The 24,166-nt window shown below is 41.5% G+C and overlaps 1 protein-coding gene across 4 annotated transcripts in view; it reads left to right on the forward strand.

The window, feature by feature from the left end:
• LOC124553716 (zinc finger protein 708-like) overlaps window positions 1–24,166 on the forward strand; it is a 224,135-nt gene that overhangs the window by 46,908 nt on the left and 153,061 nt on the right. For all 4 annotated transcript variants that reach the window (XM_047127616.1, XM_047127619.1, XM_047127617.1 and 1 more), the window contains exon 4: window positions 11,277–11,318. In XM_047127616.1, the coding sequence (XP_046983572.1) occupies window positions 11,277–11,318 (42 nt within the window). The remainder of the gene's footprint in view (window positions 1–11,276; window positions 11,319–24,166) is intronic.

Below are 24,166 nucleotides of genomic sequence, written 5' to 3' on the forward strand. Positions count from 1 at the left end.
GAGATTATTGTTAATATGACAATAACACTGGAATCCAATAGTATAGCTTTTTGGGGACAAAGGGTGAAAATAAGAAAATCAAATAGTGCAAGCATTTTAGCACCCATCAAACTTCTCGCAAAGTACAATCCGGTGTTACATGATCTAATAAATAAACCAAAACAGGCCTACACGCAAAAATACCTTAGCCCTTTAATTCAGAATGCCCTGCCCCTTGCAGCTGAAAAAGAAATTATTAACGACATTAATGCTGCCTCATTATTTTCTATTATTGCTCATGCAATATAGCACATTACAAAAAGAGATCAGCGAAGTCAGATATTTAGATTTGTTACAGTGGAAAGCCTTGTGACATGTTGATAAATGAAAGCTTTTTAAGTTTTCATCAAATAAAAGTTGAAAGTGCATTAGGAACAGGAAAGGAAATATTATGTGCAACAGATGAAAAGGGGCTTTTTAACTAAATGCTGTGGTCAGGGCTATGCCGGTTGTGCCAATATGTCAGGCATACACAAAGCTATTAGGACAAGAATTCAACAAAGACATAAGACTGCAAAATATGTGGATTGTGCAGTGCACACTTTTAAGTCAAGCACTTACCGATGCTACATGTGGAATTGAAGAAGTTAGTCCATTTTACAACACATTAGAAACATTGTTGTCTTTTCGTGAGTTGTAAATTTAAGAGATGGTAACTTTTTAAAAGCCCTTTGTTATGGTTATGTCTATTAGGCTACTTAATGCTCTGTAAAAGTAATATTGGCATCTAAGTAAAGGGAAGAAGGAGATCAGGCTGTTGTTTTGAAAAACCAATTAGAGAAGTGTGAATTCATTTTTCGGATATTGCTGCAGTCAAAGCTTTGTAATTTAGCATTTCAGATTATGCAGTCATAAAATGTAGAGCTTGATAAAGTGTGTTGTCTTGCTCAGATGCAGCTGGTAATGTATGTTGCTATGGACACAATTTTTCGGAAGCCATGTCATTGGATACATCCTTGGCAATGAAAGGGGACATTTTAATGGTCGTTTGTGTGGTGTCACTGCCAGACACCACACTTGCTAGGTGGTAGCCTTTTAAATCGGCCACGGTCTGTTAGTATACGTCGGACCCGCGTGTCGCCACTATCAGTGATTGCAGACTGAGCGCCGCCACACGGCAGGTCTAGAGAGACTTCCTAGCACTCGCCCAGTTGTACAGCCGACTTTGCTAGCAATGGTTCACTGCTTACTTACGTTCTCAGTTGTCGAGAAGATAGTTTAGCATAGCCTTCAGCTACGTCATTTGCTACGACCTAGCAAGGCGCCATTATCAGTTACTATTGATATTGTGAACTATGTACCGTCAAGAGCGACGTTCATCATTAATGGATTAAAGTTAAGTATTCCACCAGCTACGTCTGTTTTTCAAAATTCTAATTTCCTTGTCCTGTTCCAGACCTCACGCCAGCCTGCGTGAGCTAAAACGCGTGCCTTTCAGCCTCCTCTAGTAACACGGTTTTGGTTCTCCTGCCAACCACAAAAGTTTGGACATCATTGTAGCCATATAAAAAAGCAAATGTGACATATGCATAATGTTAACTGTTTCTTCAAAATTATTTTCCCAAAATTTATAAATTCTGCTTCCAATGAAGGGATTCAGTTCAATAGTAATTTTTCAAAGTGAATATGAAGACGATTTATCCATTAAATTCACAGACGGAAGAAACTGTGAAAAAGGAAACAGCCCCATTGACCTCAGTATTTGATAAACAAAACTATTAGTAATATGTACAAAAACAAAGATGAGGTGACTTACCGAACGAAAGCGCTGGCAGGTCGATAGACACACAAACATACACAGTGTCTGTATGTGTGGATGGATATGTGTGTGTGTGTGTGTGTGTGTGTGTGTGTGTGTGTGTGTGTGTGTGTGTGTGTGTGTGCGCGCGCGCGGGTATACCTGTCCTTTTTTCCCCCTAAGGTAAGTCATTCCGCTCCCGGGATTGGAATGACTCCTTACCCTCTCCCTTAAAACCCACATCCTTTCGTCTTTCCCTCTCCTTCCCTCTTTCCTGATGAGGCAACCGTTGGTTGCGAAAGCTAGAATTTTGTGTGTATGTTTGTGTTTGTTTGTGTGTCTATCGACCTGCCAGCGCTTTTTTTCGGTAAGTCACCTCATCTTTGTTTTTATATATATTTTTTCCCACGTGGAATGTTTCCCTCTATTATATTGAAAACTATTAGTAACATAGAATTGAATTGTAGCTTTAGCATTCCAGATTAATGCACAAAATTTTACTTGTTTTTAACTATTCCTGTTGCTGTTTCTTTAGCTGAATGCTTATTTTTAAAACTCCCACATAGCTCCCACATCCATAATATCTGAACAATCAAGTACTGATAGAATCTTGACTACAATCCATATGCTGGTGTCACAGCAACATAGTTTCTCAGTGTGGGACTTGAGAGAAATCATGGATAATATCTGAGATCAAACTATGTTGTACCAGGAGGAAAAAGCTTCACTTAATGCAGAGGATTAGGTCTAGACAAATATTAACTGGTACACTACATGCAGTACTGAATGTATTTCACATCACAAAAAAGACTAAACTATACACTATGTAAAAAAATTTAGTGAATTTTAAGCATTATTTGGAATGAAATAAATCTACTCAATTAGAGGTGATATTCAGTGCATTAATGACCAGCAGTGAGGCAAACGAAGTTAAATTGAAATCCATTGCTGCAGAATTCAGTGCATTCTTCTTACCAATTGCTAAAAAGAAGGGATAGAAAAGAAACATTAAAAACAGTAATTAGATTTACTTGACAGGCATTGGATACTTCTGCAGCAGACATTTTTTGCCTTATTACCCACAAAAGAGGTCACACAAATTAGTCCACCAAAAAAGAGTAACTCTTGTGGTCATTATAGTATTCAGCCAAAGAACTAAAATTTTGAGCTGACTTGGTAGAAAAGCCTGCTGGCCCTGTGTATCACATTTGTAATCTGTCAGTGAGTCAAGATATTAAAATAAAATACTGCCAAATTCAGAAGTAACAACCAGTTGATGAAAGTGAAGATAAGCAAGTCACTTCTAATTATAGGCTCATCTAACCTCTTCCTAACAGCCTCAGAATATTTTGTAAAGTAGATCATAACAAAATATTGAAAAACACTTGTGGCAGTTTTGTAACAAGAGCTGAGTTTGGCTGCCATAAAGGCTTTTCTAGAAAGAATGTAGTATATGACCTTAAAACTCAGTTGTGATTGAAATTAACCAAAAAATAATCCTCTAGCAATTTTCTGTGCTTGTGCAAACCCTTTGGTTGTTGTTTTTGTTGTTGTTGTTGTTTTTTGTTGTTGTTTTTTGTTGCTGTTGCTTTCATTGTTGTCTTCATCCTGAAGGGTTGATGCAGCTCTTCATGTCTTTGGGAAATATAACAACTATAACTTACCCATGCTTTCATTCATTCAGTGTTATCTTTAATAATATTACAAAGCTAGCTAAACCAACCATCAAGACTGTAGATTGAGCAGTCACTGAAAAGGCCACTGCACATCTTCAGGAACTATATGTTAATGTGGCTCTCAATTTCAGAAAGACACCATTTTCAGGTTTCACATGTAGGGGAACTACACTAACTAAAAGTGTAACACATGGCGAAGAAGTAACGAGTGTGGAAACTTTGATATTTTTGGTGTTCATAATGATGAGAAATTAAATTGAAAAAGGGACACATTTTGGTCGCATAAACAACATAGTTCAGCCACATGTGTACTTCAAATCATTTTAAAACTTGGGGAGAAACAAATCAGTAAGTCGATATGATTGTGATATTTTCATTCAGTAATGCCAAATGGAATAATATTGTGGGATAACTAGTCCTTAGATGATATATGGTGTTCACCCAGGATCATAGTGTAGACATCTGTTGCTATTACGCATTTTGACCACTGCTCTGCAGTATATTTATTCCCTTGTGATGTCTGTTGTAAATAATACACTGAAATTTGAAAGGAACAATGATGCACATAACTACATTTCCAGAAGATAGGACATTCACTGCTCCACATGAAGATTGTCTTTAACACAGGAATAAATATAGTGAGACAAAATCTTAAAATATCAGCAATGTAGGAAAAGCTAGATTGCTGCTTACCATAAAGATGACATGTTAAGTTGCAGACAGGCACGATTAAAAGAACTTACACAAAGGTTTTGGCCACAGCCTTCACCAGAAAAAATAGAAACACACACAATGTTCATTCATTCATACAAGCAAGCACACCTCGTGTACACATCACTGCTAACTCTGGCAACTCAGGCCAAAATGCAGCTATCTTGTGGGATGGAAGCAGCCATCTAAAGAGGGCAGGGAATTGGAAGAGATAGCACTGTGTGGCTTGTGGGGGTGGGGTAGGGGGAAGAGTGTTTGGCATTGACTAGAATGCCAACAGGTGCAGCATCAGCAAGTTATGTGCAGGAAAGTGGAGAAAACAGAACCAAAAAAAAGAGTGGTGTGGGGAAAGGTGCTTGGGTGCATTGGCAAATGGTGGCTGGGAGATGAGAATGTGGAGGTGGTGAAGGGGAGAGGTGAAAACTGTTGGGTGTGGGGCCGGTATGTTACTGTAGATTGAGGCTGGGATACTTACGGGAGCAGAGAATGTGTTGTAAGGATAACTCCCATCTGTGCATTTCAGGAAAGCTGGTGTTGGAGGGTAGAATCCAGATGGCTTGGGTAGTGAAGCAGCCAGTGTTATGTTCAGCTGCATGTTCTGCCACAGTGTCCTACTTTGCTTTTGGTCACAGTTTGGCAGTAGTCATTCGTCGTGGAGGACAGCTGGATGGTAATCATACCAATATGAAAAGCTGTGCAGTGATTGCAGCAGAGCTGGTGAATGACATAGCTGCTTTCACAGGCGATACCTGGGTCTATCACAGGGATATGGTCTTAGTTGCATGTTGTTCGAAGTGGGAGTGGCACAAGGGTGGGCTAGGGTGTAATGGAGGTTGGGGGGTGATGGAACACCACTTTAGGAGGGGTGGGAAGGATTTCAGGGTAGGTGTCCCTCCCTTATTTCAGGGCATGGTAGGTAATCAAAGCCCTGGTGAAGATGAGCTTCAGTTGTTCCAGTCCAGTGTGGTACTATGTGATGAAGTGGGCACTCATTCATGGCTGATTCTTGGGGGTGATGGGTAAATTGGGAGTGTGATGGGAAATGGCATGGGAGACCTGTTTGTGGAGTAGGTCTGGGCAATAGTGCATGTCTGTAAAAGTCTTGGGGAGACCCTCAGCATACTGGACAAGGAAATTCTTGTCACTGCAGATATGTCATCCCCATGTGGCGAGGCAGTATGTGAGGGATTTTTTTGTGTGAAAGGGATAACAGCTGTCAAAATGAAGGTACTGTAGGTGGGTTTAATGTGGACAGAGGAATGGGTGGAGCCATCAGGGAGAAGATACTCAAGGTGTAGGAAGGTGACATGCTGGGTTGGGGAGGACCAGATGGGAGAGAAACTGTTAATGTTGTAAGGGAATGAAAATAGGGTATCGTGGACCAGACTTGGGTTTGCTGTGTTGGAAGGCTTGGAGAGTCTTCTGTAGATGGCCCATAAACAGGTGGGAATAGGTTCCCATGGAGGTGCCATTGGCTGTGCTGCGAATTTGTTTGTTTACCTACCCTTCAAAGGAGAAGTAGTTATGAGCTAGGATGATGTTAATAAGGTGTATGAGGAATGAGAGAGTGGTGTCTGAAGGATTTTGGGAAAGATACTGTAAGTGGTAAGACCATGGGCGTGAGGTATGTTGATGTATAGGGAAGTGGCATTAACAATGATGAAAAGGGATCCAGGAGGTAAAGGGGTGGGCATGGTGGAGAGGCAGTGGAGGAAGTTATGGTTCTCTAACTAGTGCTATTTTATGGGTTATTGGTTGGAGGTGTTGGTTAATGAAGACCGAAAGTTTTTTCAGTGGCTGCGCAATAACCAGCCACAATGGGGCATCCAGGATTTTTGGGTTTATGGATTTTGGGGAGCACATAGAAGGTGGGTGTGTGGGGTGTTATAGGGGTGAGGAGGGAAATGGATTCAGCGGAGAAATTTTGGAAAGTGCCTCAGGCCTTAAGGAGGGGCATGGAGGCTGTGTTAGACTTCTGGGATGGGATCGCTCAAGCAGAGTTTATAGGTGGAATAGTCAGAAAATTGGCAGTTCTTCCACCAGGTAGCTGCTGCAATTCAGAACAGCAGTTGTGGAACCTTTGCCTGCAGGTAATTTGAAGGTAAATATTTCCTGAAAGGTGACCAGCAGGTGGTTAGGTGGGAGGGGGAGGATCACAGTTGGGTGGTGATGTGAACTGGGAGAGGCAGGGCTCAGTATATGATTTATTTGGTTTTGGTTGGAGGGATTGGTGGCAAAGAAGTGTTTCCATTACAGGGATCGAGAAAAGTAGAACAGGTCTTTTACAAGGTTGGTTAAACTTGGATTTATGGCTAAAGGTGAGGTCTTAGGATAGGACTGAAACTTCTGTGGAGCTGAAGGTTTTGGTGGAAAGGTTAAAAACACTGCTACAGGAATGTTTCAGAGCTAGATTTGGAGAAGTGTTGGTAGGGAGTTTCGGGGATATGGAAAGTTGAAAAGGTCAGTTAGCCAGAGTTTAGGTGCTATGGCAGGTGGACAAGGAGGAACATTCGGAGTACAGTAGGGGTTGGTAGTGGTACCCTGAGACAGCGGTAGGATGCCAGCAGGTAGGATAACTTATAAAGTTGGTGTCTGGAATGCTCCTCCAGGTGCTGGAGAGCAAGGGATTCAGTTTGAGAGATGTGATGTAAGAAGCACGAATTGCACAGTAGCAGTAGTTTGCAGAGGTAGCAGAGGTGGTTCTAGGATGCCTGTGCCATGGAGATGTTTTTGCAGTAAAGGGTTTGTGAGGGCCGGGTACTGGAGGAGTCTGAAAAGGTGATGTTTATTGTGGGAGGCAGGGTGGGATCCAGAGAGAGAAATTTTTAGGGTTAGTTTGTTTTGGGGGATTCCATGTTTTAAACAGCATTTCACAAATAGCATGGGGAATCCAGTTTTAGCCAAGGAAAGGGATACTTTTTGGAACTGATGCAGGAAGATGAATCATGGTTCCCTTTGTCAAAAATGGTGTACAGGAAATGGGAATGTCATCAAAATTATCAAAGTGAGTGTTGCTAATTGAGAGGAGTTGGATAACAGGAAAGAAGTGGAAAAATACATAAGACACCTAAAACATGCACAGATAAGTAAAAACGCCCACAAACCATGGAAATACACAAAAATGCACGAAACTACATAAAAGTACACACAAACATACGGAAATGTGGGAGAAAAGTAACTGATGAGGTAAGAGAGTGTGTGTTGTGAAAAGAGAAGAGAGGGTGAGTTAGGTTGAAGATCACAAGTTCCTTTGGCATGGGAAGGTGTGTAAAATAAAACACTAAAGTATGTCAGGATTTAGGATGAAATGGGAGTAGTAGGAATAAATATAAAACTATCAGAGGCAAGAATCTGGAGTATCAGATGGTGCATCAACAATCTGCACAATCACAAAGCCTGTGTTGTGTGTGGATGATTGTTGCTAAAGTGTGGCTCGGAAGTAAGCATTTTGGGAGGTGGTGAATAAACACAGGAAAGAGGGGAAAGAACAATCACTGAGAAGAGGAATGCTATAGAGAATAGTATCAAAGGAAAATATCAGAGGGTTGTAGGATGGAAAAAAGCTGTTCAGGAAAATCAGACAATGGAGAATCCGGGTAGGAATATCAACAATGTAAGAAAAGGTAGATTGCTATTTACCATAGAGATGACATGTTAAGTTGCAGACAGGCACAATTAAGACACTTGTTCAAAGCTTTTTACCACAACCTTTGTCAGAAGAAGAGAAACACACACCATTCATTCACACAAGCAAGCTCACCTCACGCACATATGACTGCCAGTTCTGGCAGCTTGGGCCGGAATGCAGCTATCACTTGGGATGGAAGCAGCAATGTGGAGGTACAGGGAAGGGGAAGGGATAGCATTGTACAGTTGGGGGTGGGGTGGGGGGAGAGGAGCACTGTGGTGGGGTGTGCAGGGACTAGAATACCAACATGTGTATTGTCAGGAGGTTGTGGGGCAAGGTGGGAAAAAGTGAAAAAAGGAGAGAAGTGGGGAGGGATGGTTAGGTGTGTTGGCAGATGGCAGCAAACAAAGGGTGTGGGAGACGAGAAGTGAAGGTGATAGGACAGGGGGTGGAAACTTTTGTGTGGAGGGTGTGTAGCAGTATGTTGTAGGTTGAAGGTTGAGGCTAAGGTAATAACAGGAGCAGAAAATGTGTTGTAAGGATAACTTCCATCTGCAAAGTTCAGAAAAGATGGTGGTGGAGGGGAGGATCCAGATGGCTTGGATATTGAAGTAGGTTTATCCTACCCCATCAAGGGTGAGGCCACGTATGAAAGCAGCCTGGTAAATACCAGTTCCACTGAAATCATTCCACAGCTTTTTTGTATTAGTATGACTACATACAAGCGGTTCACCAGGCTGATCAGCCACCACCAACCTGTGGTCAAGATCAAGGTAGACCACCTTGTGGCACATTATGCAGGTGAAGATATCATGCCTGATTTCAATGGCTGATTCACTACCTGAGCCATCTGAACCCTATCCTCCAACATCAGCTTTTCTGAACGTTGCAGATGGGAGTTATCTTTACAACACCTCCTTCACTTGTGTAACATACTGTTCCCACACTCTGCACCCAATATTTTCCACACCCTCTGTCCTATTGCCTCCTCCTCATTCTCATCTCGCACCCTCTTTATTTGCCGCCAGACACTGCACCTGTTGGCATTCTAGTTCCTGTACACACTGCTAGACAGCACTCCTCTCTCCCCATACACATACACTGCTATCCCTTCCCCATCCCTGCTCCCTACATACTGCTGCTTCCTTCCTGTGTCATAGTTGCATTCTGGCCCAACGTGCTGGAATTATTCATATGTGTGAAGTGTGCTTGCTTATGTGAATGAATGGTGTGTGTGTGTGTGTGTGTGTGTGTGTGTGTGTGTGTGTGTGTTTTTTTAATTCTGTTGAAGGCTGTTTCCAAAAGCTTTTTGTGTCTTTTAATTGTACCTATCCGCAACTTAATTTGTCCTCTTTATGGTAAGTAGCAATCTATAATTTCCTACAGTGCTCATATTCCTGCTTGAACTTTCCATTGTCTGAGAATGTTGGAACATTATATCCTCCAAGGTTTAGTGCTTGACCATTCCTAACATTTATCTGCATAAATGATTTACCCGGGACACTGTAGGACTTCTCAAAAACTGTGGTGGTTGCTAAGTACTCAAATAAACTGATAAAAGGCACATCACATACCACCCAGCCAGAAGGATAATGGAACAACCTTGTCACTAGTTGACAACAAACAACTGCACTTGTGATGATATAAATACTAATGTGTCTCAGTCACAAACAAAAATAACTGAAAAATTACAGAACTAAATATCAGTGAGCATACACTAGATGAAGATACCTGCATATGTGGTGTTCCCAGGCATCCACATGGACAACATACTGAAATAGCACCAGTGTGTGTATGTTGAAAAAAATACTTAATTTTGCCTGATTTGCATTTACAAATCTCTTTGTGTTGTCTCACATGATCACTAGTATAAAAAAATACTTAGTATACTTTAGTATGATGTGAAAATATTGTATTAAGTTAATAGTTGGTCATCTTGAGGGAGCAAAAGATTCTTGTTCTTACTGATGAATGTACTCCATAATGGGATGTGTGATTTATAATCAGAATGAACTGTGCAGTTGCAAACACAACTCTTCAGGTAAATATAATATAGATATAGAATATTCATCCCTATCCAGGGTTCAGAATGGAGTTTTGTATTTGGATGCAAAAGTGTAACATTTTCCCAGTGGATATCAGACAGGACATTAAATAACCACAACTATTATAAAACCTTTTTAACCCTCCTTTGTTTTATACCGATTTTAAAATGAGCTGTAGTTAATTCTACTTGACTGTTAATGTTCATATTAAACAGATTTTGACTTTGCCAGTATGACACAAAAATGTGCTACATAAATGCTTAATTTCAAGTTCTAAAAAAAGCAACCTGTAGTATTGTACGAGGAGGAGCAATGTATTTTATTCCAAGGAAACTGCTCTTCTAGTTTGTATATAAAGTAATCCAATAGCAGCTATAATTATCGGTGTCAGTGAATTAGCATTAGTCTTAATTTGTCGTTAGTATGTTTTGCAGAAGATTCTTGCAGTTACTTCTTTGGGCTAGTAATGTATATCTTGACATGTTTCTTGTCCTTGAAGACTTTCCTTCCTGTTACCTAATGTATGTGTTATTGATGCATAACTGACGGTAATGAAAACACAAATCAGTTACTTTCAGTGAAATGTATAATTTTGAGTCATATTTTAATTAGGTACTTGATTTTATGTCATTGTCTTGTGACAGTAATAGGAAATTATTTTCTGTTGATATTCCATTTAAGAATTTTTTCATGTACTGAAACAGTGTATATTATATATAAAAACAAAGATGAGGTGACTTACCGAACAAAAGCGCTGGCAGGTCGATAGACACACAAACAGACACAAACATACACACAAAATTCAAGCTTTCGCAACAAACTGTTGCCTCATCAGGAAAGAGGGAAGGAGAGGGGAAGACGAAAGGAAGTGGGTTTTAAGGGAGAGGGTAAGGAGTCATTCCTATCCCGGGAACGGAAAGACTTACCTTAGGGGGAAAAAAGGACAGGTATACACTCGCACACACGCACATATCCATCCACACATACAGACACAAGCAGACATATTTAAATATGTCTGCTTGTGTCTGTATGTGTGGATGGATATGTGCGTGTGTGCGAGTGTATACCTGTCCTTTTTTCCCCCTAAGGTAAGTCTTTCCGCTCCCGGGATTGGAATGACTCCTTACCCTCTCCCTTAAAACCCACTTCCTTTCGTCTTCCCCTCTCCTTCCCTCTTTCCTGATGAGGCAACAGTTTGTTGCGAAAGCTTGAATTTTGTGTGTATGTTTGTGTTTGTTTGTGTGTCTATCGACCTGCCAGCGCTTTTGTTCGGTAAGTCACCTCATCTTTGTTTTTATATATAATTTTTCCCACGTGGAATGTTTCCTTCCATTATATTGAAACAGTGTATATACTGCATGTGAAGTGATATTAATGAAGCTAATCACCATCATTTCTTCAAGTATGATTTTATTTCTCCACGTTTTTCTTTGTTACAGTTATGTGTTCCTGAATTTCATCCTCAGATAATTAAGGAGGAGGTGAGTCACAAATACATGTTAATGACTATTAATGCATTCTTTTCCTCAGGAATATAACTACCTCTGGTTGAGTTTTTACCGAAGTGCACAAGTAGTGCTTTGAAATTAAGAGGAAAGGAGGAGTATTCTTAGACAGAAGCAAGTTCAGCTACATGTGAAATGTTTTTTATGCAATGTAGTGAAGACTTGATGGAATTCAAATTTCTATTATTTATACATTCTCAGTAAATGAGACATTGGAACTCGGGGCAGATTACAGACAAATGTGCAGTCCCAAAAAGCTGCAAAATGCAGTAGGCCCTAGTTTGATAATGGCTTACACAGCTATTTTTTACTTAGGATTATGTATGAGATGTGCTGGAGAACAATGAAACCCTGGTATTTAAAGAGTTGAACCCATGTTCAGCAATACACATTAGTCTCTGCTGAGTGTAACCTAATAGTGTGTATTTTTGGGGCAAGTCTCAGTGTTTTTAAGTATAAGTGCATATGGTGGAATTTAGTGTATTTGTAGTGGAAGGCAATAATCTTAAATCAACAGCACTCAGAATGGCATTGTTAATGAGATAAAATTTGTAGCTGAAGCCTTCTGTCGGCCACCAGACTTAGCTGCAGAAGAAGCTGATAGCTTTAGACAGAACCTTTTTCCATAGCTCTGCAGTACATATGCATGCAAGTAATGCTGTAACCGTTAGAAGATAGTTTAATCATCCCATAATTGGTTGGGGAATATCACAGTTTTAAATGTTTTATACTTGTAGATGGAGTTCCTTGGGATATTGACAGTCTAAGGAAGATGTATATGAGAAACAGAACCTACTTCACAAGAGGTACAAGACAGTGTAATCCATTTAGCCAGATGGTTACTGTAAAAGTTTGTACCAGAAGGGTAACAGAATTAACTTTCATTATCTATTATAGGAAATTCCTGCCAGAGGGCTTGTCCTGAAGCCCCAATAAATTCAATACTAAGGCTGTGAGTATCTCAAACAATAGTGTCCAGAAATTAGGGAGTGGGAGAAACTGAAATAGAAGAAACAAAATATTTTGAAACTTCCTGGCAGATTAAAACTGTGTGCCCGACCGAGACTCGAACTCGGGACCTTTGCCTTTCGCGGGCAAGTGCTCTACCATCTGAGCTACCGAAGCACGACTCACGCCCGGTACTCACAGCTTTACTTCTGCCAGTACCTCGTCTCCTACCTTCCAAACTTTACAGAAGCTTCTGTAAAGTTTGGAAGGTAGGAGACGAGGTACTGGCAGAAGTAAAGCTGTGAGTACCGGGCGTGAGTCGTGCTTCGGTAGCTCAGATGGTAGAGCACTTGCCCGCGAAAGGCAAAGGTCCCGAGTTCGAGTCTCGGTCGGGCACACAGTTTTAATCTGCCAGGAAGTTTCATATCAGCGCACACTCCGCTGCAGAGTGAAAATCTCATTCTGGAAAATATTTTGAGTTATCTCTTGAAATGTTTCCTTATGGAGGAAATTACAGACTGTTGACTTATTAAAGTAGCCATATCACTGCTGTTTGTGACACAATAAACATTACGAGAGGTTTTGAAATTCATCTCAAATTTCTGAAGACTCAGGACTGATTAAGTCCCTGTCAAGTTCTTTATAGAATTTGTGAGTGAGTTATCTCTGATGTTGACCATAATTTACTGCAAATATCTTGAGGGAAGGTATATTCCCTGTGATTGGGCAAGAATACCGATCACATCTCCACATAAAGACAGGAGTAGAACTGATCCACAGCACAACTATCGTATGTCACTGAATATTTGATTGTAGAATAATGGAACATTCTCTGATTTCAGGCATATTGACGTATCTGGAGCAAAAGAACCTCCTCTTTGGAAATCTGCATGAATTCCAAAAATATTGATCATGTGATGTTCAGCTCATGCTCGTCACGACTATCTCCAATGACTTTACAAAGTATGAGAGGCTGATTCAGTAGGTCTTGGCTTTTAAAAGACTTTAATTCAGTACGAACCCGACATCTAAAGAAAATACATTCATATGGATCATGAAGCAGTGTTTGCAATTCATCTAAAAGATCCTGACTGACAGCACACTGTAGGTTATCATGTATGAACAGTTATTTAGAGATGCTGGAGTAGTATATAGTGTGCTTCAGGAGATAATGTTTGGACCACTGCTATTCATCTTGTACACTAATGGTTTGGGAAGTTGCGTTGTTTGAAATCCAGGCTTTTTGAGATACTGCAGTTATTCAAGAGAGATGACTGCCTGGTACAAATTCCATAAATATTCAGTCAGTTAAATCTTGGCAAAATATATACCAGGCACAGAGGCTGGAAAGTAGTGTTAACACAGAGACTGAAAAGTTGTGCAGTTTATAAGAAGTGAAGTGAAGGTATCCTTTGACTACAAGATTTTAGTCACAGCTAGCCAGTCATGTCATACAATTACTTTAGGAGTAACCATGTTTGGAGATAAGACATGGAACCACCACATAGGCTTAGTTGTAGATCGTGATTCATGGTAAGGTATTGGGAAACTACAGTATGCATACAAATCAACTTAGCTGAATATACCAAGTGTGGTGGCACAATAGTTAGCACACTGGTCTCACATTCAGAATGAATGGTTCAAATCCCCAAACAGCCATACAGATCTGAGTTTTCCATGATTTCCCTAAATCACATATGGCAAATGCCGGGACAGGTCCTTTGAAAGGGCAAGGCTGAATTCCTTCTCTAATCTGGGCTTGTGCTCCAACTTAAATTATCTTGTTTTTGACTTATATTAAACCCTTACCTTCCACCCTTCTTTAAATAGTGCTTGAGTGTTTGAGACTTCTTTCTGTTCACACTAAATAGAGCTACTGATCTTGTACACTAAAGGACAGGGCAGATGCTCAAAGATTTGTAAAACTGGAGAAAAGGGATAAAAATTTTTCGAAAAATCTTAACAGGTGTACATAATAAGATAAATGTGTACATCTTTTGAGAACCTACAAAGAATACTTCAAGAACCATCTTTCAAGGTAGAAATTATGAAGATTCCTCTGTTCCTGCTGTATCTGTCCTCTAAAGACTGTGCAAAATCAGGCAAACGTCAGCTTCACAGAGGTGTGCAAGCAGATATTATTTCTGTAAGCCATCTGTGCTGGAACAGGAAGGAATGTGATATATGGTATAATAAAAAGCACTCTGCCACAAATGTGACAGTGATTTGCAGAATATAGATACGGCTACCTGCTAGCCATATTTCTTCTTCCTCCTCCTCCTCCTCCTCCTCCTCCTCCGATATTAGGACCTATTACATCATCTTGCTCAGTGCCTCTATAGTTGGTTGGTTGTTTGTTTGCTCCCTCCATCTATTTCTTGGTCTGCCTGTTGATTTTTTTCCAATTGGTCAATATTGTGCACATTCTATTTTTATTCAATCTTCAGTCCTTCATTTATTTCTATATGCGTTGATCTGTTCATTTGTGTTTCTATGTCATAGTTCTTGTGTGACTTATACTCCTAATCATGTCAGATACTCTAAAGTCAGCACCTCTTATTGAAAACTTAATTCCTGGAGCTTTTATTTTTATTCCTTTCCAGCTTTTATTGCCCATGCTTCACTGAAATGAAGTGTACATTACTAAAAATCATTGCAATTTCTTTTGTATGCAAACTAGTTTTCCAATACCTTACCATGAATCATGATATACAGCTAAGTGTGTGTTAACTATATTCAGTTAATGAAACGAGAAAATAGAAAATAGAAGCAGACAAAAGTGAATACAGTTACTTAAAAATGAGATTGATAGAAAAGTAAAACTGGCAAAGGAGTGACTGGAGGAGGTACATGTGAGGATGAGGATGTGGAAATGTACATGACTATGATTAGCACTTACAGGAGAATTGAAGAAACCCTCAGAGCAAAGAAAAGCAACTGAACAAATATCAAGAGTTCAGGTGATAAGCCAGTATTAATCAAGGAAGGGAGTGTTGAAACACTGAAAGAATATATAGATGAGCTAACTAGTGGAAAGAAATTTGTAGAAAATGTTATTGAAAGGGAAGAGGCAGTTGAAAATGGGGTGGATAATATGATGCTGCAGAAAGAATTTGACAGAGCACTGAAAGCCCTCAGGCAAAATGGGTTACCTGGAGTAGATAACATGCTATCAAAACTATTGACACCCAGTATAACCTACCATGCTGGAACTGCTCTGTATTTCTTTCAGTGTACAGGTTTTTCAAAAAACTCTGATACTATTACAGGAGATATTATGGGTTAAAACTAGAAACATAACCTACAAACATGTTCCCCTGCAGATCCGGGGGTATGAATAGGCTGGACATATTCCTTCCTGTCGTAAGTGGTGACTAAAATGAGTCTCACATGTTTCAGCCTTTATGTGATGATCCCTTGTAGGGTTTGACCTCCCTTTTTCAGAATTTTCCTGAAGAGCAAGCCAATTAGGGAAGGGCGCCTTACGTGGTGCTTCGCGTCCATCGTGCGCTAAGACCTCTTGCATCCTTCGTCGACATGGATCTGCACTTCTGCTCATTCTCCAGCTGTTGTGCCAGGTCACCCTCCTAGATGCGTTTTCCTTTCACTGTGCAGTATCACTTTCTGTGCTGATGACGATAATGGACTTCTTAGCTCCTTTCCACCTGATATCCAGCATGGTGGCCAGTCCTTTGTGGTGCGGCTGCCATATACCCTGATGGTTGTAGTCCCTTGACCACACATGGATCACTCTGATGATGCCTGTGCTGTTAACTCCCCACATATGCCAACGAGTAGATGCCCATCCCCCTGGGGCATCGGGACTCCCGACAATGGCCATCCTGACAGGTGGCCTTTGCTGTGGCTGCTTGGCGCCTGTGGGGAGGCCCCCTGATCGGAGTGTATGGCATAAGGGTGGATGATGCGTGATGAAACATACCACATCATCACTTGCTGGTGATGAAACACCAGCAGTCTCCAAGCATTCCAAGTCTCAGTGCAATGCAAAGAAGTACGACCCTAAATTGTTCCCCTCCCTGACCACACCATGGGAGGAACACCAGGCTAAGGATGACAGTGAACTTTATTCGCCCCAGCACCTCGCATTTATGAGAGCTGATTGGGACGCCTTTGTTTCGATGAAGCCTCAGCTTTTTGTAGAGCATTTAGAGGACAAGTTTGGGGATGTGGAGGGATTGGCCAAAATGCACTCTGGGTCAGTCTCGATCAAAACAGCATCCTCAGCCAAGTCACTGGCATTACTCGCTTGTGACAAGGTGGAGGATGTTTGTTACCATCACACCCCATAAGAGCTTAAATATAGTCCAGGGTATTATATTCCACAGGTACCTTCTTTTGCAGTCCGATGATGAGCTGCATGCCAACTTAGGGTGATGAGGAGCTCATTTCGTCCAGCGCATGCATCTGGATCCGAGGGATAATCAGCTTGCTACCGGTGCCTTCATCTTGGCCTTCGAGGGTGACACATTGCCCGCGAAGGTCAAGGTGATGGTCTACTGCTGTGATGATGTCTAGCCATGTATCCATCCCCATATGTGGCGCCGTAAGTGCTGGAAGTTCATTCATATGTCTTCCAACTGTACTTCCAGCATCACATGTCGAGATTGTGGACGTCCTTTGCATCTTAATACACCATGTGCCCTGCCTCCCATCTGTGTCGACTGCAGAGAGCATCATTCCCCTTTCTTGCCAGACTGCAAGATTTTACAACAAGAAAGGAAAATCATGGAATACAAGACCTTGGACTGACTGATCTACACTGAAGCTAAGAGGAAATCCGAACACCTCCAGCCTGTGGCTGTGACATCGTCTTACATTGCCACTATGAGAACAGTTGTAGGACCATCAGTTCTGCAAATTACAGTCGGCTGTCAGAGCCTGAAGAAGACTACACCTGCTCCTTTGATGGTGGGGGAAGGAGGGGGGTGGCAATTCCCTCACTATTGCTCCTGCACCACCTACCTTGGGTGCACTGCTCCCCAGTCATCGGGGACACCAGTCCCCACTTCTCAGCTGGAGAAGTGTAATTGTTCTTCAGCACTTCTCGCTAGGAAGGTGTCCCTTGCATCACTCCCTTCCCAGATTTGTGCTAGTGGGCAAGATGACACCTGAAGTGCCCAAAAGCAGCTGGTTGTAGGGCATCATGCTCATCCTCAGTCTCAGAGACTGAATCAGTGAAGCTCTCCCAGTCAGAGAAATCCAAAAAGACCACCACCCCAAGACCAAGGGAATTATGGTGGCACCCACACAACAGCTGCCTACAATTTCTGCTTCTGAGGATGTAATGGAGATTCTGGCATCCACTGAGGACCTAGATCTCCCTGGACCCTCAAACACAATGGATGTTGACCGCACAGGTACTCATCCGGTGGCAGCAGGTGACCCTGAGGTGTAGACTGCCTTCCCAGTCTCATGATCACGTTATCCTCCAACGGAATTGCGATGGTTTTTTTTCCACCACTTGGCTGAGCTACAGCAACTTTTAAGCTTGACACCTACTTTCTGCATTGCCCTCTAGGAAACATGGTTCCTGGCAATGCGGGCTTCTACCCTTCACGTTTACAGAGGATATTACAAGAACGGTAGCGAATATAATAGGGTGTCTGGTGGAGTTTGCGTTGATGTTCTAAACTCAGTCTGTAGTGAAACTGTGCCCCTTCAAACCCCTCTTGAAGCTGTGGCTGTCAGTTATTTCCTGCATCGTCCTTGTTCTATCTGCAATGTATATCTTCCTCCAGATGATGCAGTACCCCTGAATGTATTGGGAGACTTTAATACCCATAACCCCTTGTGGGGTGGCACCATGCTTACTGACTGAGGTAGAAATGTCGAAAATTTACTGTCCCAACTCGACCTCTACCTGTTAAAATACAGACCTACCCCGCACCCCCCCCCCCCCCCACATTCATGTGGCACATGACACATGTTTGGCCATTGGTCTCTCGGTCTGCTGCAGTCCTGGCCTTCATCCATCTATCCACTGTAGAGCACATGACAACCTGTGTGGTAGTGACCACTTCTCCATTTTCCTGTCACTCCCCCGGTGTCAAGCCCACGAATGCCTACCCAGACGGGCTTTAAACAGGGCAGACTGTGTAGCCCTTACCTCTGCTGTCGCTGTTGAATCTCCGCCACATGATGCCATCCACATTTTGGTTGAGTAGGTCACTACAACGATCGTTTCTGCGGCAGAAAACGCGATCCCTCGTTCTTTAGGGTGCCGCCGGTGAAAGCCAGTCTCTTGGTGGTCGCCGGAAGTCGCTGAGGCAATTAAAGAGCGTCAGCAGGCTCTGCAGTGACATAAGCGACACCCATAACTAGAGCACCTCATAACCTTTAAACAGCTCCATGCCAGTGTTCACCAGCTTATAAAAAGACGGAAACAGGAGTGCTGGGAGAGGTATGTCTTTACCATTGGGTGCCATACGTCACCTTCCCAAGTTTGGATGAAGATCAGATTTGTTTTTGGGTACCAGGCCTCAACAAGTGTCACTGGTGTTATCATCAATGGTGTGTTATCCACTGATGCAAATGCGATTGCTGAGCCTGAGTGTTGCAAAATTACCCCCCAGCCTTTCGCACTCTCAAATGGCGGATAGAAGCGAAAGTTTTCTCATTCACTTCAAACCATAGTGAACCCTATAACACCCCATTTACAGAATGGGAGCTCTTCAGTGCTCTGACACAACTCCTGGGCCAAATGGGATCCACAGTCAGATAATTAAATATCTCTCATCTGACTGCAAGCTACATCTTCAACTGGATCTGTTGCGATGGTGTCTTTCCATCGCAATGGTGGGAGAGCACCATCATTCCAGCGCTCAAAACTGGCAAAAACCCACTTGATGTTGATAGCTATCAGCCTCACTAACATTCTTTATAAACTGCTGCAACATATGGTGTGTCAGCGGTTCGATTGGGTCTTGAAGTCACATGACCTACTGGCTCCATGCTAGGGCGGTTTTTCCCAGGGCTGCCTACCACTGATAATCTTATGTCCCTCGAGTCTGCCATCCGAACAGCGTTTTCCGGATGCCAACACCTAGTTGCTGCCTTTTTTATTTACGAAAAGCGTATGACATGACCTGGCGACATCATATCCTTGTCACATTGAATGAGTGGGGCCTCCACAGCCCACTTCCGATTTTTATCCAAAACTTCCTGTCGCTCCGTACTTTCCATATCCAAGTTGGTGCCTGCCATAGTTCCATCTATATCCAGGAGAATGGAGTCCCACAGGGCTCTGTATTGAGTGTCACTCATTTTTAGTGGCCATTAACGACCTAGTGGCAGCTGTGGGGTCATCCATCTCACCTTCGCTGTATGCAGACAACTTCTGCATTTCGTACTGCTTCTCCAGTACTGGTTTTTGTGATTGATGAGTACAGGGAGCCATCCCCAAGGCGCAGTCATGGGCTGTAGCCCACAGCTTCCAGTTTTCAGCTGCAAAGTCGTGTGCTATGCACTTCTGTTAATGTCGTACTGTTCAACCGAAACCAGAACTTTACCTTAATGACAATCCACTCACTGTAGTGGAGACATATCGATTCTTAGGACTGGTTTTTGCCGCCCGATTGACTTGGTTACCTCACCTTTGTTGGCTTAAGCAGAAGTGCTGGGAGCATCTCAATGCCTGAGCAACACCAGCTGGGGTGCAGATTGCTCTACGCTGCTGCAGCTCTACAGAGCCCTTGTTGAATCCAGCCTTGAATATGGGAGTCTGGTTTATGGTTCTGCAGCACCCTCAGCATTGTGTTTACTCGACACAGTGCACCACTGTGGTGTTGGACGAGTGACGGGAGCTTTTAGGATGAGTGCGGTGACAAGTGTCATAGTGGTGGCTGGAGTCCCTCTATTGAAGAACTACTCGCCAGTGATGTTGCACACATTCGTAATTCTCCTGCATATCTGAATTACGGTCTCCTTTTCCCACCCTTAGCGGTTCATCTCCCACATCGGCGGCCCAATTGAGAGCTTACAATTGCAGTTCACATCTGATCTCTTCTGTCTGAACTGGAGTCCTTACCTTTACCACCTATCCTCGGGGTCCATTCACGCACGCCTCCATTGTTGACAAACAGTTACAGGTTTGTGTTCACAGGTGATTATCACTTCGAAAGATCCTTAACAAACAGAATCACCACAACTTTTTCACAGAATTATCAATACTTCCTGGCACCAAAACACCAAAACAGGCAATAAAAAGATAAGTATATTTGCTCGTTCATGTGGCAACTATGGGACTTTGTTCATCTTCTCATAATTGGTTTGCTCTTTGTTATATTTGTTTTAACATGGCCATGCAAAGAAAAGCTCTATTATATATGATAGCTCATCCACAGTTTTTAATCATGTGGAATGTATTTCATTCTATTTGTGTTTGTCTTCGGTACTTTTTGATTCATATTTCATGCATATGCCAGTGTATGAGCACACAACTCGGAGCCATCATCTGTGCCAGTAGATATTTATTCTGTAATATAGTGCCACTCAAGCAAAGGGTTGTGATGTGGCAAAGTGCAATATGTATTACTCAAATTGTTTGTACTTACGTTCTGTGTTTATTTGCTATGAATAGGTACGAAACCAAGTGCAGCTAAATACTGTGTATAAATTGAAAAATTTACACTCAGAATGAATTTGTCATGGATACCATGAGGCAGTGCAGTGTTAGTATATGAAACAAAGTTTTTGTTTAATAAAATTTTCTGTACCATTAACTAAATTTCCATTATTTCTGCATGCACCACAAATATTCAGTTTAGTTGCACATAGCTGAGATTATATTCATGTAACACACCTGACAATGAGCTTGTAGTGGCTTGAAAGGTAGTTGATGGTGTTAGCTACACATCTATAACCTTCTACTGGTGCTTGACTAAGTTGATATGAGTTAAGTTCCAGTTTGCATGTCCACTGAACGTGTGCGCACAAATACAGCCACCTAAAAGAGACAAATTCTCAATTAAATTACAAGGTCACCACCCGTCCAAGCCCTTCCTAATATATGAGAAAAGACTGAACTGGAAATTAAAGTACTTGTTTAAAAGAAAAGTTAATCAAATTCCAACTGTAGTGAGCTAGATAAAATTGCTGAGTTTGGTATTGTTAAGTGAACTCAAAAATTGGTCAACAGCTGGTATTTATGCAGCATTTAAAAGCAAGCTAATATTATAAAGAACAGAGCCATGAAACACATTAACTTGCAAATTAAACAGTTATTTGGTGCGCTGTAAATGAAGTAATAATAATAATAATAATAATAATAATAATAATAATAATAATAATAATAAGATAAAACAACGCCACATAACAAACCTGACATCATACTCACCAATAAAAAGAAGAAATTAACACAACTAATCGAAATATCCATACCCAATACAACAAATATACAAAAGAAAACAGGAGAAAAAATTGAAAAATACATCCAACTGGCTGAGGAAGTCAAAGACATGTGGCATCAGGATAAAGTTGACATCATACCAATTATACTATCAACTACAGGAGTCATACCACACAATATCCACCAGTACATCAATGCAATACAGCTACATCCAAACATATATATACAGCTACAGAAATCCGTAATTATTGATACATGTTCAATTACCCGAAAGTTCCTAAATGCAATATAACACATACCGTACAGTTAAAAGGAAGTGACGCTTGATCAAGGTCCGCGTCACTCCATTTTTAACCGGACTTGACGTCTGAGAAAGTGAAGTTAATAATAATAATAATAATAATAATAATAATAATAATAATGGCGTGTGATGAGGGCCTCCCGTCGGGTAGACTGCCCGACTGGTGCAAATCTTTAGATTTCACGCCACTTTGGCGGCTTGCATGTTGATGGGGATGAAATGATGATGATTAGGACAACACAACACACAGTTCCTGAGTGGAGAAAATCTCCGACCCAGCCGGGAATTGAACCTGGGCCCTTAGGATTGACAGTCTGTCGCGCTGACCACTCTGCTACTGGGGATGGACTGTAAATGAAGTAACAGGACACACAATATGAGCTTTTACTAAACGCGTTTATTCCCAGATAGCCACAAAGAATTTTGGGTGGAGATCCTATCAGAATGCTTAAATGGTGCCTGAACATGAAGTAAATTAATCTGCTTTGATAAATTGAACTTAGGATGCACATTTTAACTAGACGTACATGAGGAAAAGAAGGAAAAGAAACAAGAAACACAACTTCATTCATCCAGTCTAGTTTGAAATGAAAAAAAAAAGTTAAGTGGAACAAACCACCATCATTACGTCCAAGCACTAATCACAGAGAGATCTATACAGATTGAAACATCTCATTATCATAGATACCCAATGTCGAATTTGCGCACACGACATACAATGAACCAAATTTACCAGACAGCAGACTCATATTTAACCATTCTAGTTAGAAATAAAAGATGATGAGAAATGTGTAGAATCAATGAGGGAACGTGACTACGAGAATGAACAGGTTATGAATCACCATGAATTGGTACCAAGACCAGCAGGGTGGAATATCCCAGTGGTTCAAGGTACATGTGGTCCCCAATAAACAAAGGCAGTTACCAAGGGCACCCACCAAACACAAAAATGCTATAGCGCAATTAATGCACCTAGTGTTGAATCAATTGAACTAGAATAGGCAATATTTAGAGATGGCATCATGGAACAGAAGGCTTGCAGAATAAAGGACACGTGGGACATCACCAGAACAAAGCTGACTCAATAATGGGAAAGTAAAGTGCAATAAATGAAAAGAAAAAGAAATCACACACACGCACATGCACATGTACAGACACGCACACACACGGGCCCACACGCACGCGCGCGCCCACCCACCCACCCACCCACACACACACACACACACACACACACACACACACACACGCTGTCATAATAACCCTCACCATTCTCATATGATTAAAAGCACCCTTCCTCAGCCTAACGATATTCTGTGGAGTGCACACCACACTAGAATTTCCAAAAGAGCAAAATAAAACTCCAACCATGGATAAAATAATACACTCAAGCACTATCATCAGTAATGCATAGCAAATCCTAAAGAATTTCTTGGAATGCTTCATTTGGGCCGAAGAACTGAAGTATTCTCAACAACTTAACACATTAAGACCGCAGTTAAAGCTAGGAGCTATCTTATCACTGGTAGCATAAGGCTTAGTTAAGAGCTATGAACCATATTCACAAACATCCATCAGCAAAGTGTCACTCCACTCAGAGCATACAAAAAACAGGTTATGACTCACTGTGAATTGGAACCAAAAACCAGCAGGGTGGAATATCCCAATGGTTCACATAACATGTGGTCCCCATTTGGGTGGGGGTGGGGCCTCATTTCTGTTACTAACCTAATGCATAGAAAGGAAGTGGGGGGGGGGGGGGGGAGGGAGAAGAGAGATGCCTCTTTGTCCATGTAAAATATACCTGAGCTAATAAACACAAAACAAAGCCAAAAAGACACATGAAAACACTCATTCCTTTGCACTCTAGCACACACAAAGTTAACTTAAAGGAAGGACTTAAGTACACATCTGGATTACACCTGACAAATAAATGGATCGCAAAGTATTGACATAATGGGGCAAATCACAAGTTGCTTGCATTTAATACGGAATTTTCATCAAGTCCGCTACTCAGTCCTTCTGAGAGTGTTTATAGAAATATTCAGGCTGATCAAAGTCTGAGATTAATTAATGAACTATTATAATAATTGCAAACTTAAAACATTTTCTTTTAGAGATTTTTCGTTTGCCCTGATCATCATCTGTGAGGGTGAAAATTGTGCAGCATTGAGATTTCTAGGAACAAACAAAATTGTTTGCCTTATCGGT

Source organism: Schistocerca americana, chromosome 11 (assembly GCF_021461395.2).
Source record: "Schistocerca americana isolate TAMUIC-IGC-003095 chromosome 11, iqSchAmer2.1, whole genome shotgun sequence".
Lineage (NCBI taxonomy): Eukaryota > Metazoa > Arthropoda > Insecta > Orthoptera > Acrididae > Schistocerca > Schistocerca americana.